Source organism: Leopardus geoffroyi, chromosome E1 (assembly GCF_018350155.1).
Source record: "Leopardus geoffroyi isolate Oge1 chromosome E1, O.geoffroyi_Oge1_pat1.0, whole genome shotgun sequence".
Taxonomy (NCBI): domain Eukaryota; kingdom Metazoa; phylum Chordata; class Mammalia; order Carnivora; family Felidae; genus Leopardus; species Leopardus geoffroyi.
In genome coordinates, this window is record NC_059330.1 from 10207798 (window position 1) to 10225141 (window position 17344).

Sequence of the window (17344 nt, forward strand, 5' to 3'; positions counted from 1 at the left end):
GCCTGGAGCCTGCTTCGGATTCTGTGTCTCCTTCACTCTCTGCCCCTCCCCTGCTCACACTTTGTCTCACTCTGTTTCTCAAAAATAAATAAATGCAAAAAAAAAAAAAAAAAATTTTTTTAAATACTTAGAAATAAATTTAATAAAAGGATAAAACTTTTATTCTGAAAGTTACAAAGCACTGATAAAATAAATTAAAGAAGACCTAAATATGGAAAGAAACCCATGTTTATAGATCAGAAGACTTACTATTGTTAACTCCCCAATTGATCTATAGATTGAATGAAACCCCTGTATGTGACAGGTCATTTTTCTCTTGCTGCTCCCAAAGTTGTCTCCTCATCTTCAGTTTTTGCTGTTTTACTCTGATGTATCTGGGTGTGGATTTCTTTGACTTTATCTTACTTTGAGTCTGTTGAGCTTCTTGGATATACAGATTAATGTTTTTCTTCAAACCTGAGAAATTTTCAGCCACTATTTACTTGGATTTTTTTTTTTTTTTTTTTTTTTTGTCTCTCCTCTCCTCCTGGTGCTTCCATCATGCATATAATACACATTATGCATAGGTACCCATAATGGTGTCTCATAGCTCTTTGAGATTCTTTTCTCTTTTCTCCTGATGCTTCAGATTGCACAGTCTCTGTAGGTTTATCTTCAAGCTCATGGATTTTTTTCTTCTGCCAATTCAGATCTGCTGTTGAACCCCTGTAGTGAATTTTTAATTTCATTTATTCTTTTTAACTCCTGAATTTGCATTGGGGGTTTTTCTTAATAATTTCTCTTTGTATTCCTATTCTTTATTTGAGGAGACATTAATGTCATACTTTAAATTTTTTTTCTTGGGGCGTGTGTGGCTCAGTTGGTTAAGCATCCGACTCTTGATTTTGGCTCAGGTCATGATCTCACAGTCATGAGATCAAGCCCTGCATTGGGCCCTGTGCTGGGTATGGAGCCTGCTTAAGATTCTCAATCTCTGTCATCCTCTGCCCCTCCCCAGCTTGCACATGCTCTCTCTCAAAAACATTTTTTTTCTTGAGTATAGTTGACATACAATGTTACATTAGTTTTGGATGTACAACATAGCAATTCAACATCTCTATACATTATGCTCTGGTCACCATAAGTGTAACTACCATCGGTCACCATAAATGCTATTACAATATCATTGACTCTCTTCCTTATGCTGTACCTTTTATTCCCATGACTTACTCATTCCATAACTGGAAGCCTGTATCTCCCTTTCCCCTTCACCCATTTTGCCTTTCCCCCTACCCTTCCCCTCTGGCAACCATCAGTTTGTTCTTTGTATTTGTAGGTCTGATTCTTCCTTTTTGTTTATTCGTTTTGTTTTTCGGGTTCCACATATGAATAAAATCATTTGGTGTTGTCTTTCTCTGTCTGACTTGTTTCATTTAGGCAAAATACCCTCCAGGTACATCCATGTTGTCACAGATGGCAAGATGCCAATCCTTTTTTGTGGATGCATAGCATTCCACTGTATAGATAACACACACACACACACACACACACACACACACACACACGCACACACACACACACCATTTTCTTTATCTAGCCATCTGTTGATGGACACTTATGTTGCTTCCATATCTTTGCTATTATAAATAATGCTACAATAAACACAGGGGTGCATATATCTTTTTGGTTTGAAAAAATTTTTTTAAATATTTATTTATCTTTGAGAGAGAGAGTGAGCATGGACAGGGGAGGGGCAGAGAGAGAGGGAGACAGAGAATCTGAAGCAGTTTCCGCACGTTCAGCACAAAGCCCCATGTGGGGCTCCATCCCACGAACTGTGAGGTCATGACCTGAGCCAAAGTTGGACACTCAACTAAGCCACCCAGGTGGCCCACATAAATCTTTTTGAATGAGTGTTTTCATTTTGCTTGGGAAAATACCTAGGAGTGGAATTATTGGACCATAGGGTAATTCTATTTTTAATTTTTTGAGGAATCTTCATACTGTTTTCCACAGTGGCTGCACCAGTTGACATTTCCACCAGCAGTGCATGAGGGTGCCTTTTTCTCCACGTCCTCACCAACACTTGTTATTTCTTGCATTTTTTTTTTTTATTTTAGCCATTCTGACAAGTGTAAAGTTTTCCTTTACTTTTTAAAGTATGGTTTCCTTTAGTTATTTGAAGATGTTTAAAAGTGCTCCTTTGAAGTCGGCTAATTTTGACATTTGAGCCCTCTCAAGGGCAGTTTCTGTTTGTTTTTCTTCATGTGTGTGGTCACTCCTTTTTTAAAAAAATTGTTTCTTAATGTTTGTTTATTTTTGAGAGACAGAAAGAGTACAAGTGGGGGAGGGACAGAGAGAGAGAGGGAGAGGGAGACAGAACCCGAAGCAGGCTCCAGGCTCCGAGCTGTCAGCATAGAGTCCAACGTGGGGCTCAAACCCACAAAGATCATGACCTGAGCCAAAGTCGGACGCCCAACCGACTGAGCTTCCCAGGCGCCCTATGTGTGGTCACTCTTTACTGTTTATTTGCACATATCACATTTTTATTTTTGAAAACCAGACATTTTATATAATAGTTCTGTAGCAGTTCTGAATTCTGACTCCTCCAGTCCCTTACCCTTTGGCTTGTTGTTTTGGGCTTAATGTGTTTAGTCTTGTCTGGACTCTTCCCGTGAAATCTGTAGGCCTGGTAGTGTGAACCCTCTGGTGTCGGTCTTCAGAGAGCAAGCTTTGGCCATGTGTACACTTGCCCTGGGATGACGGTGGCTTTGACAGGGCTCTGTTCCACTCTTTCTTTGGTCTCTCAGGCTCTCCCTCTGTCGGTACCACAGCCAACTGGTGGGCCCTGCGGCTTGCCCTCCGAGGGCTCTATTTTTGACAAATTGTGTTGGGTGTGAATTGTTCCGGTCTTGTCTGATTAAATGCTGGCCCTTTTGCAGAAGTAGTCTTTGAAGCCAGTCTTCTTTCAGCCTCGTTCTGACCACAGGAGGGCTCTTCTTAGCTGTTTCTCTCCCTGGTTCTATTAACCTTCTAGATGGTCTGTTTGGCAGCTTGTTGCTCTCATGGAGCCAGCAGCCTCCTGATTTGTTTATCACCAAAATCTTCATTGTTTTTGACAGTGCACTCAGAGAACTTTCTCGTGATCTGTTTCAAATAAAGTCCATTTCCTTGGGGAGGATTTCAGAATTCTTCGTTCCGTGTCTCCACCACCGTGGAAAATCCTGGGCACCCTTCTCTAGAGCTGGGTGTGAGGATGCTGGCCCATTTCTTTCAGAGTGACTCCCTTGCTTTGTGACCTGGGTGCTGGGTGGGCCGGAAGCCTCTGGTCTTTTTGGCTTGCCTCTCTCTACAGGCCCGAGACCTCTGCTCGACAAGTGAACTGAGGTGAGGGCAGTAAAGCTCTAGCATTTCATCTACGCGCCCCGATTCCACCCTCGGAGTGGGGGCTGGGTGGAGACACGGGTTCTTACCGAGATGTGGTAGATATTCTTGAATAAATGTTTCATTTCCTGCATGCCCTCAGGACATTTTGCAGCTGCTTTAAGTGGTTGTTTTTGGAGAAGTAATTTCCACCAGTTACGGTCGTGTCACCGAGGAGCAGGTCTGCGATGCCCCTCACACACTGCCCCTTCTGGGAGTGATTGCTCTATGTGCTGTCTGCCAAAAGTCAGTCACTGGTTGTTGGGACCGTTTTTGAAAATAGCTTTTTTGAAAGAGCATATTATGTCTCGTTCTCCTTCACAAATAGATTTAAATTTATAGGTTGTGTAAGTTCTACATGAATATATGTTCTGATTTCAGTCCGAGTTTGTGATTGTGAAACCAGGTTTTTCTCCTTAAACAATATTTAGGCAGAAAATGCATATTTGATTATTTTTATTCTCTTTTTCTTTTCCATCTTCCACATGAACTTTATTGTCAGCATTTGAAATTGCACATTTCTCTAATCATGAAATTTTCTGAAAATAAAAACATAAGCCCTTAAGAAACAATAGGATCATTGGCCCTTAAAATATACCCATGATTATCTTTAAATACATGTATACCCAATAAAATAACATCATAACAATGTTACAGAAAGAGAGTATCTGTGTCGTTTCGTACATCTTGTGTGACAATAGGTGCTATTTAATTGATTCCCACTTACTGTTCCCTTACTCCCTAGAAGATTTTCATGAACTCTCTGTTCTGTTAATTAGATGCTTCAAGTTTGTCATGCTCTGTTGTGGATCACGGGACACTGATGGCAATTTTTTTCTGTGTCTGGTTCAGTGTTTCTACTTTTAAATTTGTGATTTGCCTCCATCCTGTGACCTCAGAAATGTAATGTTTTCGAGATGCTTGGATGTGAAAAAGCTTTGGACGACTTCTGTTCATTCGCCTTAGTTTGGTGGAGAGGGACTTTTCTCCTCATCTTCCTTTAGCCCACGCTAAGCCCATCAGGCCCCTCCGACATTGGACCCACCTCACACCCCCTGACAGACACACGGCTGCGGTTCCAAGGCGTGTGCTTCGACTCTTCTCTCTCTCTCTTTTCAAGCTCTTACTCTGTGGAGACTCCTGTTCTTCCTTCAGCTTTACCTCACATTTTTATTCTAAGTACTTGGTTTCCACTTTTTCAAATGACCCTCAACAGGCATGACTGCAGGTCACATACTCTGGAAGTTCACGGAAGTGACTCTGCATCCAAGGCTTTGGGGTAAAGAAGATTCACAGCTGTGAAGAAATTACTATAAAACACTATTAGTGGAGACCTACGTTGCATTTCTGATTTTAAGAGTAATAAATGCTTATTGGAAAAAAAAAAAAACCCTGATATAAAAGTACAGGTCTCCCTATAATCCCAGCCCCCAAAAGAAACACTATCAAAACGATGTAACATCTTGTGACCTTTTCACCGTAGCCCCCGCAGGAGCTTGTGGTGTGGTACTGGCACCTCCCATAGGAACAGCAGCAAGTTCCAGGGCTGTCCTGTTCACTGTAGGATCTCCTCCACACAGTGCCACGGCCCCCACTTGTACCCATATGGTCCTTCGAACGAGAACAACCTCAGGTGAAGCATCGTCTTATTATGATTTTGGCTAGTGTTGGGAGCACAGTGTTCTGTTGATGGCTTAATGGTGTGACTGAGCAAGTCCCTTGACCTCTCTGGACTTCAGTTTCTTTACCAATGACATGGAGATCATCATTGTCTTTACCTTAAAGGGTTGTAAGGTATGAATGGGACCTTATTTGTGGGAGGGGGAAACTTGATAAAATAAAAGTACTGTATATTTACAACATGCGATATTATAGCGATACAATCGAAGAGCGACTTCTCCATGATGAAGCAGCTATGCCTATATGGTGCTTCTTAGCTCATATTAAAGGCTTAAGTTTGTACGTTTAGTACATTTTTTGAAATGGTAGATGGTTGTTTGTCTTTGCTTTGTCCTTTTAGAAACCTGAGTCTTACCTTTTTTGTACCTTGGGCCCCAGTCTTTGCACTGAATCCTGTCTGCATTGAGATAGGTCAATAGATTGGTTTTATCATCCTCCATACTCTACACGTAGGTCGTTAATACCCTAAATGAAGAAAGCACTTAGATTGGACTTGAAATGGGTTCTCATTTGACATCATCTTCTATATTGGACCGTGGGTTCTCTGAGTTCTCTTACACTGAGTAAGTGACCGATCACGATGTCAGTAGATTCGTAAGCAAAGGATTGTAAACAGATAACGAGAGAGGAGGTAGAGCCAACGATCTTGTTCTTCGGATTATTAGAAGTATTAAGTAATAATAAAATACAATTTTCAGAAAGTAACGTTTTTTACCTGTTAACTAAGCCAACACTAAAAGACTGACGCCCAGCGTTGCTGAAGGTTGGCGGGATCGGTGCGCTGCCTCACAGCTACTACCGTAGGAGGCCGTGAGGCCGGTGTCCCCAAGGCTGTAAAAGCGGGGGTCACATTTGCTCTGTGGAAATCCCATTGCTGTTTACACCAGCACTTCGGAGTATTGATCACAAACGAGCCTTTCAGAGGAAGGAAACGCTTTGGATTCCATTATAGTGTTATTTGTGATACAAAAACCAGAAATGGTACAAATCTTCCGATAATCGTTAGCTATAAAAATTTAGTGAACTGCTCTGCACCGACCGCATGTTGCAGTAAAGACCACGGAGCAACAGGGAGAGATGTGCATGTCGCAAATTAGTTTAAAACGAGCCATGATGATGTCTGTGGAATGTACGTATAAAAGAAGAACGGAGGGGAACTTGGAAAACTAAAACCCAGGGGGTCGGTGCCTTTTCTTTTAACATTTCCTTTGTTCCTTGGATGGTGGGCGCAGGCGCTCACTGCGGGCCCTGCGCCGCATGTCCTGTTCTCTTGCAGCGAGCTCCAGCGGCTCCGGAGGCTCCCTGTGCTCCGCCAGCGGCCGCGCATGCGTGGGCTCCCCGCCAGGGCCGTGCTCGGGGTCCTCCCCTCCGGGAGCGGAGGCGGCTCCCGGCCTGAGATACATGCCTTATGGTGCTTCACCCCCCAGCCTAGAGGGGCTCATCACCTTTGAAGCCCCTGAACTGCCAGAGGAGACACTGATGGAGGTAGAGAAGAGACCCCTGTGGCGTGTCGCTGTAATGTCGAGAGCACGGAAGAAGGTTCTAGCAATGAGGAAAGGGCAGAATACACAAAAGTTCTGAAGCTTTTTTCTTCTCTTTAACTCACCTTGTCCTTTTCTCCTTGAAAAACATTGCTGATGTGTTTTTAGAGTAATGTTAACAGTGACACTCATCCAGAACAAGCATTGGTTGAGAGGAAGTGACACATGGAGGTTTTTTTTTTAATCTAAAGTTTATTTGCTAGTTATGGGATTTGTAAAGCACAGTCTTTGTCCTGAAACCGTAACTTTTTATTCTCACCGCTTGCTTTTCTTCATAAGATAAAAGCAATACACTTAGGCTTATGAAATAATAAAGCATAATGCCAGATTAGTCGCACTGAGAAATAAACCTGCCAAGCAAATGCTCACATTTGTAGACCCTCACCCTCCCTCGGTGGAGCCAGTTCCACAGGGAAAAACGCAGCCTAATCTGAAGCACGCTGAACACACGTTCAGAACGACAGAAGTTAATTTTGCGACTCCAAAGGCTGTGCCAGTTCAGTTCCTCAGACTCGACTCCAGGACAGCACCCAGTGGCCTACACTGTGTCCTCAGTCCCGATTACCATGCTGATTTAGCTAGCATTTCAAATTAAAATGATCAGTTCTCCAGGCCAACAGAGAACAAATTCTCTCTCCATGCCGGACCTCCAACTAACGTTTTTATTTTGCATGAATGAGAATTAAATATTTCACATAAAAGTTATAAAATGTTGCATGCAAAATTTAGTAGTGATTTTGTAGTAGTTGTAGTCGTGATTTTGAAAATATGTACAATCCAGTCCTAAGATTGGGAAAGCAGTTTTCAGAGTTTTTTCAGTTTCCATCAAATTAGACACAAATTGTGTTCTAATACATTTTCCAGTGTATTGGAATGTGCAGTCCAATATGCTGTCAGAGAGCAGAGAGACTTTCAAAAGTTAATTGGTTTATTCTCCTTTTTCTAGGAAAATGATTCTCCTTTTTTCATCTCATAGAAGGAGAATGAGAAGCTTAGTCTTATTTGAGCTTTCAAAAAACATTTATAGCTAAAAGCGCATCTCAAAACAACATTAATTTAGGGTGCCTGGGTTGCTCAGCCTTGGCTAAAGTCATGATCTCAGGGTTTGTGAGTTCAAGCCCTGCATTGGGTGAGCACGAGCCTTGCTTTGGGTGAGCCTCACTTCTCTCCCTTTCCTTCTCTCTCTCTCTCATTTTCTCTCTCTTTCTGCCCCTCATGGGATTCTCTCTCTCTCTCTCTCTCCCTCTCTCTCCCTCTCCCTCTTCCTCTCCCTCTCCCTCCCTCTCCCTCCCTCTCCCTCCCTCTCCCTCCCTCCCTCTCTGCCCCTGGTTCACTTGGGCCCTCTCAAAACAAAAAACAAAAAACAAAAACCCACATTACTTTTAGAATGCTCGTTTTTTAAAGCATGCTATTATGTCTGTACTCCCCTCTTTAAGTGAACAGCTCACAGAAATTTAGAGCTTTGGTATCAGGAGTCACTGTGAACTGAAAACTCACCAGAGATTAAAAATAAAACATCTCTGGAACTCTAAGTCAGTAGAATTTACTAAACTAGCAAGAAAGGTGGTTTAGTGTAAAGAATATACTTAAAATCCTGATGCTTATTTGGTCATGTTTTTGTCTCAAGTACGTTGATTTAATTGTTTAGTTTTGGGGTTGTGCTTGTCTTTGTTTTTTTTTTTCTGGTAAAACACAGTGACCTCATTCCTTTGACACTTAATTTTGGGGCTTGTCTCATACATACACACAAACACATGCGCATACCCACATTTGGTTTCACCTGTGTTTATTTTCTTACTAGTCTTCTGGAATTTAAAAATCTTCGTCTGTTTTGCTCATTCTGATATTCATAAGTATAGAAAAACATTAGCGCCGGCCATGGCTTATATACAGGAAAGAGTACACGCCTCCTCTTCACTGAAAGTTTCTAAGACAAATTGGCTTTGCCACAGCGAGAACACACAGACGCCTTACGCCACCTCAGTGTGATGCTGATGTTCACCGAGTGCGTGCTGGACCTGACAGCCGCGCGGGGAGGAGACCCGGAGCTGTGCGCGTCCGCTGTCTCATCCGCCGTCTCCTTGTACCAGATCCAGGAGAGCGTGGTCGTGGACCAGATCAGCCAACTAAGCAAAGACTGGGGGTAGGTGCTCCCCAGCCATTCACTTCCAGATCCTCCATGCTTTCTGTAAATTCACGTCTGAGATGGAGACCTTGTCGCACGCCGAGATCACATCCCATCTCAGGGCTTCAAGGGAGCCCCGAGTTGTTCCGTTGTGCGAGATCTCACTGTATGAGCCAAGACTTGAAGATTCCGTAACCCTAGCGTTGCCTTCTCTTTGTATCTTACAGTGTCAAAGGTATTTGGTGATAAAGGGAGCATACTGATTTTTCTTTGAGTAGACCTGTTGTATTCAAAGCACACATCTTTTTCATGAACTTCTTCCTTCCAGAGTTACTTGTGCATTAAAATATATCCAGGAAAGGGGCGCCTGGGTGGCGCAGTCGGTTAAGCGTCCGACTTCAGCCAGGTCACGATCTCGCGGTCCGGGAGTTCGAGCCCCGCATCAGGCTCTGGGCTGATGGCTCAGAGCCTGGAGCCTGTTTCCGATTCTGTGTCTCCCTCTCTCTCTGCCCCTCCCCTGTTCATGCTCTGTCTCTCTCTGTCCCAAAAATAAATAAACGTTGAAAAAAAAAATTTTTTTTTTTAAAAATAAATAAAATATATCCAGGAGAATGATACTCCTTTAGAAATGCTGTTTTAATGGTGACCTGATGAGTAGAGAGCTGAGTCTGACATGTGGGTCCCAGGATAACACTCTGCTGTCTTCTGGGCACAGGCGGGTGGAGCAGCTGGTGTTGTACATGAAGGCAGCACAGCTTCTAGCCGCATCGCTGCATCTCGCCAAAGCCCAGGTCAAGTCCGGGAAGCTGAGCCCATCCACGGCCGTGAAACAAGGTATGGGTGGGGCGTGATGGTCCTCGAGCTGCTCCTTTCCCCTTTGCACTGAGAGTTTGTGATGAGGAATCCCTGTGTTGGTAAATATTCGTAGGGGTGCCTGGGTGGCTCAGTCGGTTGAGCATCAGACTCATGATTTCAGCTCAGGTCATGATGTCATGGTTTATGGGATCGAGCCCCAAGTCAGGCTCTGTGCTGACAGCTCAGAGTCTGCTTGGGATTCTCCCCCCCCTCCCCCTCTCCCCCCCTCCCCCTCTCCCCCTCTCCCTCTCTCCCTCTCTCTCTCTCTCCTCCCCCCACCCCTCCCTCTCTCCCTCTCTCCCTCTCCCTCTCTCTCTCTCCCCCCTCCCCCCACCCCTCCCTCTCTCTCTCTCTCAAAATAAATAGATAATAATTTTCAAAAAACATTTAAATATTCTTAACTGGGCAAAGATTCTGATCTTTCTGTTTTTTGTTCTTGCCATTTAATTCATACAGGGAACAGTTGGAAGTGCTTTTCTGAACTGAGAGAGAACACATGAAAGAATCTGATTTCTGGTCTTTTTTGTTTTTTAATGTTTATTTTTGAGAGTGGGGGGAGGGGCAGAGAGGGGGTGGAAAACACGGAATCTGAAGCAGGCTCCAGGGTCTGCGCTGTCAGCACAGAGCCCGACGTGGGGTTCAAACACATGAACTGTGGGATCATGACCGGGGTCGAAGTTGGACACTTAATCGACCGAGCCACCCACCCCAACCCCGGTCATTTTTTTCAATGATCATTTAATGTCACTTTCCTTAAATCAGCAGGAAAGGTGCATGTCACTGTGACTTGACTTGTGGAGGAAAAATGAAATTCTCATCTCAACTTCTTTTCAGTTGTCAAGAATTTGAATGAACGATACAAATTCTGCATCACCATGTGCAAGAAACTTACGGAAGAGCTGACTCGCTTCTTCTCTGACAAACAGAGATTTATTGATGAAATCAGCAGCGTCACTGCAGAGAAACTCATCTATAATTGTGCTGTAGAAATGGTAACCCTTCTACGGTTTAACATTATTTAAGAGTATCTTTTGAGTTGAATACCTGCTTGACCTTATCGTTTTAAAAAGAGTTTGTGCCCTTGACTGCTCCCAAGTCCCAAACACGGTGATAGCCTCTTCCTAAAGGAGGACTTGGACTTCATGAGCACAGGTGACACATTAAATAACGTTGGTTACCGCATTCGGTGAAGTGTTATTGTACCTCCTAAAAATTGCTAACCTTAGGCATGATCTAATCTTCTTATACTTTGCATCTAAACGCTTTGGCTGGATCTGTTTCTGCATTTTGTACTGTCTAAGAAATTCTGGCATAATAAAACATTAGGAAAAATACCGCTCTGTTTACCAGTCCACAAAAGTTCACGTGCCCAGATTCCACTTACTGACCTTACTGAAGTATAGACACAAAGTAAAATCTGCTTTTCCAATTATTTGGGTCTACTATTGGAAATAATTTGTTTCTATCTCATGGGGGAAAAGTTGCTCTGAAGTAGTGATGAAATTAGAGACTGTTAAGTAGTTTAGTGGGGAAAAAATTTATTGAGCAATCTTATTTTTGCCACATTAACATAATAAATCTACCTCCTCCCCCCAGAATATGTCTACTTTGAATTGTACGGTTACGTTACCCTTGGCCTTATTCTGCAAGCCATTATCAAAAGTCAAATGAAAATGACTTTGGAGTATAAACTGTTGATAAGCATAACATACATTATTTTGCTCGAAACTATTGATATGAATAATAGGCATTGTATCACTCTATACTGGTTTGAGACTTCATATGATCAATTATTTTTAAAACTTGGGGCCAAGAAAAATGTCCTCTCCTGAGGAGTTTGGCTGTTCTTCCTTTTCTGATAACAAGAGCAGTGTAACTTGAATAAGTCCCTCCTTTTGCCCTGGCTGCACAGCAAACTTCGTGATATTAGCACCATGTTTAGTCATTTCTTCATCCTTTTCAGAATGGATTTTCTGTACCCATTTTATTTGTTTTATTGTAAGTGGCTTTCAAGTATTTTTTGAAAGAAACAGATCATATCGGCAAGTACACATCAGGATACTGGGTTACTGGCAGTCCCGGCTTTTAATGACTGAAGAGAATGTTAAAGAACAAAATTCAACCAAGTAAAATTGAAGACCTAATTGGCTTTTGTGAAATGATTCATGCATCAGGCAGCATTTCATCTAGCAAGTAGAGGAGAGCTTTACTGAGCTAAATAAAACAAAGGTGTTTGAAGGGAGAAGGGGGTAGTAAAAAAGAGGAAAGGAATTCATTAGCAAGGAATGCGTTGTTTAGGCAAAGTTGCCCTTCTAAGGGAAACTGAAGTGGGGAAGGAAGGGGTCAATCAGTAAATTTCCTAGTGCTGACCAGGAAATGCCATGTTGACTGGTTCGAGGTTACATACCTGGGGTATTGGAACTGCAGTCAGGTGAGGTATTATGTCCTGGCTTACTGACTTGGCCTAAGTGGTGCCATTTTGGGCCTGTTGTCTACTTTTTAACAAGGAAATCAGAATACCATTGAGAAGACTTCTCAAATAGTCATGACCTGTGCATAATACTACAGTCTCCTCTTTCTGGAAAGCCCCTGCCCACCTTTCTCATCACCTCTACTCCTTTATGACTCAGCCTACACACCACTTCCTGGAGGCTTTCCCTAATCTCCGTGTGCCACGGGGCGGTTAGATGTGCCCGGTATGTGTTCCGTCCCATCTCGGGGCTTCCTCCTACACAACCACGTGTCTCGTGGAATTAGCAAGCCATGTTTTCAGGCCTGTGTGTCCCTCCAGACTGAGAGTCCTCCTTCGTGGTATGTGCAGTGCTTGGCACTTGTAAACACCCCTGAATGAATGGGTGACTACGCCAGAAAGTTCTTTGGCTAAAGGAAGCTATTAAATGGCTTTTACCACCATTTAATTATCTTATTATAACAAAATCTACCTTAATGAAATGTCAGGTTGCCCTAGTGTGAGAGTATATGTTTAAAATAAACTTTTTAGCGTAGCCATAGAAGAGCCAATTTAGAAGTATAAATGTTGAGTCATGAATCTCTCTGAGTACGGGATTATGTTTGAAGGCAAAGTAACTTTCATCGAGAAGCTCCTTTATACTGCTCGTCTGATGAGTCTTATGAGTAAGTTTTGTATAGTTTGGTAGATTATATCATCTCGTCAAAATGTGTTAGGTATCATTTAAAGCTGCATTGCCCAGATGGATGTGTATTTTCGTGGAAAAGTTGAGAATCTCCTTGCTCTTGCTGACTTGACTTCAGGTTCAGTCTGCAGCCCTGGATGAGATGTTTCAGCAGACAGAAGATATTGTTTATCGCTATCATAAGGCAGCCCTTCTTTTGGAAGGCCTGACGAAGATCCTCCAGGACCCTGCAGATATTGAAAACGTACATAAATGTAAGTTGACTTGGAAAGTGGTGTGTTATTGATTGCAGCTGAGTTGCCTCCTACGGGTGCAGCAGGAAGAGCTTGGAGTTTGGAGTCGTACTGCCTGGGTTTGAATCTTGGCTTTCCAACTTTGGGCAAGTCATTGATTCTTACTGCGGTCTGCTGCTGCTTCTAAAAGATGAGAGAGTTGTTTGAGGAACGGAGATCATGCTTATAATGTAATGATTGATGGCTTTTGATTTTTATACCGCATTACCGTGTTGGAAGATGTGTGTTTGTGTATGTAGAGAACTCTGTTTTTGTTAAATAATAATACATGCAACTATTTTAAGCCCCGTGGGCTTCAGCACAGAGCCTGCTTCGGATCCTGTCTCTCCCCCCTCTCTCCGCCCCTCCCCTACTAGTGCTCTCTCTCCTCTCAAAAATTGTGAAAGAAAAAAAAAAAAAAAAGAACTTTATGAAGATCCTACGTACCCCAGATCTGGTATTGACAACAGAGTGGAGACTTAGAGAATGCCAGGATGATGATACCATTTGTGGAGTATAAGCCCTGGTGTTTGAGGAGGGACTTGGGAGCATATGTGGTCACACCACATTTTGAAGAGCCTCAAGGGGACTGCAATTCTAAAATTATGTGCAGTTATGAGCAAGCTAGCTATTAAAACCTAAATTTTCTTTATTTGACTTGCTAACCTACATTTTGCTCCTGTGCATCACTGAGCTAGACATTATATCTAAACAATTATCAGGCAGAAAGAAGAAAAGATCTTCAGAATGGTTCACTTTGGGGCAAAGATAGAACAGAGACAAGGATGTAGGTGGAAAGTGGTTTTGGTTTTGTTTTTGTTTTTGTTTTTCATTTGTTCTGCCCTTGGTTTTGAAAACAGAAATGACTTTTGCTCTGAACTTACTTTATTTCTAGATAAAACTAGTATTGAAAGAAGATTGTCAGCACTCTGCTGTAGCACCGCGACCCTGTGAGGGGCAGCCGGTCTGGCCCCTGGACCGGTGGTGGAATTGAGGACAGAAGTTTGGGATGACAGCTCGGGTTCTGGTTCCCCATCTCCAGGAAACTGTAGTTTCTCACCTGGTGACTACCAAAGAGCAAGCAGTGACTTCACAAAGGAAGAACAATCCAAAACTACATACTTGTAGGAAACCTGCCTTATCGGAGACGACACCCCTTCCCCTTTTCTTTGTAGAAGCAGCAGCAAGAGTATTCCACTTGGCTCTCAGTTCGAACCTGGTAAATAAACGTACCTTAGAAATAGAACTATCAGTGCAGTTATTCTTAAAGACGATTAAGAGGGGAACAAAATGAGTGGCTCTTTACTCGTTCATCGGAGCAGTGTGTGAAATTCCATGTATTTACTGAGGTATAAAAGTAAAAAGAAAAAAAAAATCTACATCTCATCCGGGCAGTTTGATATCTGGGGTAGGTTTGTCTAAATCTGAGCACGCATCCTTAAACAGCTCAGGAGGAAATAGCGTAAGAACCAGCTGAAAGAAGGCTCTTGGAAGAAATTGTGAAATCTTCCATCTGATCTAATATGGACACATGTTACTCTTCCAAAATCTTTCATATTGCACTAATTTATTAAAACAACTGTGCATTGGATTTTGCAATTTAAAACTAACTGAGGCACAATGGACTTGTTTAAAATATTTTACTTGATTATATTCTATACACACACCCTTTCCAGAATTCACATGTAATGTCTAGTGGACTTTTAAACAGTAAAAACTTGTGTTCATGTGGACCGTTGCATTTTTTTAACCTGTTCATCCACACGTAACAGATTTTCTCAGTGGTATTTTTGAGTTGCTGGTTGTTTGCCTTTGGTTTTATTTTTTACCGTGCATGCAGAATGTGCATTGACGCCTGTGATCTCTACGTTTACTAAAGGCTAGGTTTATTTGGGCAGTGTTAGAAAGAGTATCAATCGGGAGACTCTCAAGAATTTTAGCCGGGCCACAACAAAGTTGGCGACCCAAAGGCTTGTTAGTGATGTGGAGTTTTCTACATGAAGTTAGTGAAAAATGAGGTTTGTGTTCTCTTAGGAAAATGGGCAGCTCTCTCTCCAGCCTAATGTGTATTTTTCACGTTAATCCTGACAGTTCACCAGATAGCTAGACGTGGAGAATGCGGGCAGTTAACATCCTTCCAGAAACCGTTCCTACGTTGTGTATTGTTTGATTTCTTTTACTCACCTGCTTGAATACTTGAATAAACATTCTCCACTTTTAATCCTTATATCTTTATCCTTTTAGATAATATAATCTGAACTCTGACAAATTGCACAGAAGCTCTTTGGCATTAATCTAATTTTAGCGTACTGATAAAGACAAACAAAAACATGGTTTTTCTTTTACTTTGACGAAGTAATGTAATTTTTACCTTATTTATCTGTATGAAATTCCAGCACTTAATTTGAACATTTATTTATATGATGTTTGTATTTTTAGGTCTTTAATACAGTGTTTCTACCTCCCATTTGTAACTGCATATGCATTATTCTTGAAACTAGGTAAAACTCACTGAATTGTTGTGTAATAGCCTTTTTATTATTGCCTGTACAGATGTATATTGAGGTAAAATAAAAGTGACAAAGTGTTTCTAGGGCAAAGCTGGGTCCGTATTACGTGGCTTGTCAAGCCAGCTCCTTCCTCAGTGAGTTTGGAGGCTTGGTCACTAATATCCTTTGTCCTGCCCCAAGAGTTCCGATGCTCGGTGACTGTCAGCGCAGGCTACCAGGCGTGTAGACTATGTGATGAGGACTCCTGCGCCTCCCTGCGGGGGTGACAAGCACTGGTATTAGGGACACTCTAGTTTGTATAATTCCTTCAAGCATACCGAGCAATTTCATTCACCTTCTCGTAGTTATCAGCCGCGTTCTCTCAGTAGATCCTCTAAGGGGCTGGGTTCCTTCTGGCCCCTCCGCCCTGTCCTTTATTTTTTATTTATTTTTTTTTTTCTTTAAACAGGATGAAACAGGTTCTCAGCAAGTAAGTGATGTGTCTGAAGTCAGGTAACTAGTGAGGTAGTTAAGCCATGCTTTGTGACTTCCAAGTTCATTCTTCCTCCTCTTGTATAATGAAGGTCCGTCTTGTGATAGATGCTGTGTGTGAAACCGTGAGGTCTGAACAGCAAAGAACAAACTGTAAACTCATGAATAACGGTTCTGATTCTACTTCCATTTTCAAGGCCGATTGTTTTCGGAGATCTTGCCTTGATTATAGCAATAATAAATGCTTTATGTTTCCACGAGTATTTTTTAATTCCGTATCATCTGTTTCATACGGTAGAAATGGGCCAGTCTACACATCCATGGGTTGACACCCGTATTGAAGGCATAACGTGGGAAGTTAGCACACGCATGTAAACAGAGGCCTGCTCGGTGAATTTGCTAACCAGCTCTTCCCGCTGTAAGAGTTTGCCTTTATAACGGCACCCTGTCCTGGACCTAACGGTTCCCACAGTCCACGCACCCTTATCCCTGCCCAGAGGAACAGTCGAGGCAGCAATGGTCTTGTTTCTGCCGGAGTCCTGGAGAGGAGCTTCCTGGCAGGGCCGGGTCCTCCTCAGTCTCCACAGGGCCACAAGGGAGAAGCTGAGTGGGGACATAGTGGACATGAAGCCATTGACTCAGGTATCTAGGAAGCCGTTGAGGTGACAGAAGTGATTGCAGGACGACCTCCCACGCGTGGAGTCTCTACAGACCGTCTTAAATCCTTTCTGAGATAAAGCGCCGTCGGTGTGTGGCTCCAGGAGGGTTGCCTGCTGGTGTCAGCGACAGCGAGGATCTGCTCGGGGAGCGTGATGTCCTCCCTCCACCGAGAGGTGCGTTTTCGAAGCATCTGTGCCCATCTCCACGCGGCCCTGAGACGGTTCACCTCTGGGGCCCGGACCCGTGAATCTTCAGCCACGGAAGCTCTCGGGACCTGCTCACGTCTCTTCCTTGTTTATCAAAGCCCTTGTGAGAGGACTGCCTGTGGGAGAGGGTCAAGATGGTGTTTTCCTTACCAGAGTCAGAGGGAACCGCCTCAGACCCGATCCACCTAGAAAAACCTCGCTCTCCGGGAAGCTGACAATCGGCCCCGAAAATCTCTGCTTTTGCGGAGGGGGCAGAGCCAAACAGGAAGGGTCAGTGTGAATTTAGGGACCAGACTGTGGTAGAGACAGGAACAGGGGCCGGGAGCCTGCTGTCCCCGCCGCTGCAGGCACACTGACCCCGCGGAGGCCGCACAGACCAGGGCCCTGGGCGCGCATGTCTGCCCCCTGCAAGCGGAACTCACCTATGGGCTCCCCCTTTTCACGGAGGGTCTCTTAGCCCAGTTTTC

At 43.2% G+C, this 17344-nt stretch overlaps 1 protein-coding gene across 4 annotated transcripts in view; it reads left to right on the forward strand.

The window, feature by feature from the left end:
* Positions 1-16271, forward strand: part of ULK2 (unc-51 like autophagy activating kinase 2) — an 86261-nt gene extending 69990 nt beyond the window's left edge. For 3 of the 4 annotated variants that reach the window (XM_045487529.1, XM_045487530.1, XM_045487531.1), the window contains 7 exons: positions 4886-5035; positions 6359-6567; positions 8576-8766; positions 9464-9582; positions 10438-10595; positions 12877-13012; positions 13926-16271. In XM_045487529.1, coding sequence (XP_045343485.1) covers positions 4886-5035; positions 6359-6567; positions 8576-8766; positions 9464-9582; positions 10438-10595; positions 12877-13012; positions 13926-13984 — 1022 coding nt within the window. In that variant the 3' untranslated portion in view covers positions 13985-16271. The remainder of the gene's footprint in view (positions 1-4885; positions 5036-6358; positions 6568-8575; positions 8767-9463; positions 9583-10437; positions 10596-12876; positions 13013-13925) is intronic. The other variant, XM_045487532.1, reaches the window with a different exon arrangement.
* Positions 16272-17344: the final 1073 nt, after the last annotated feature.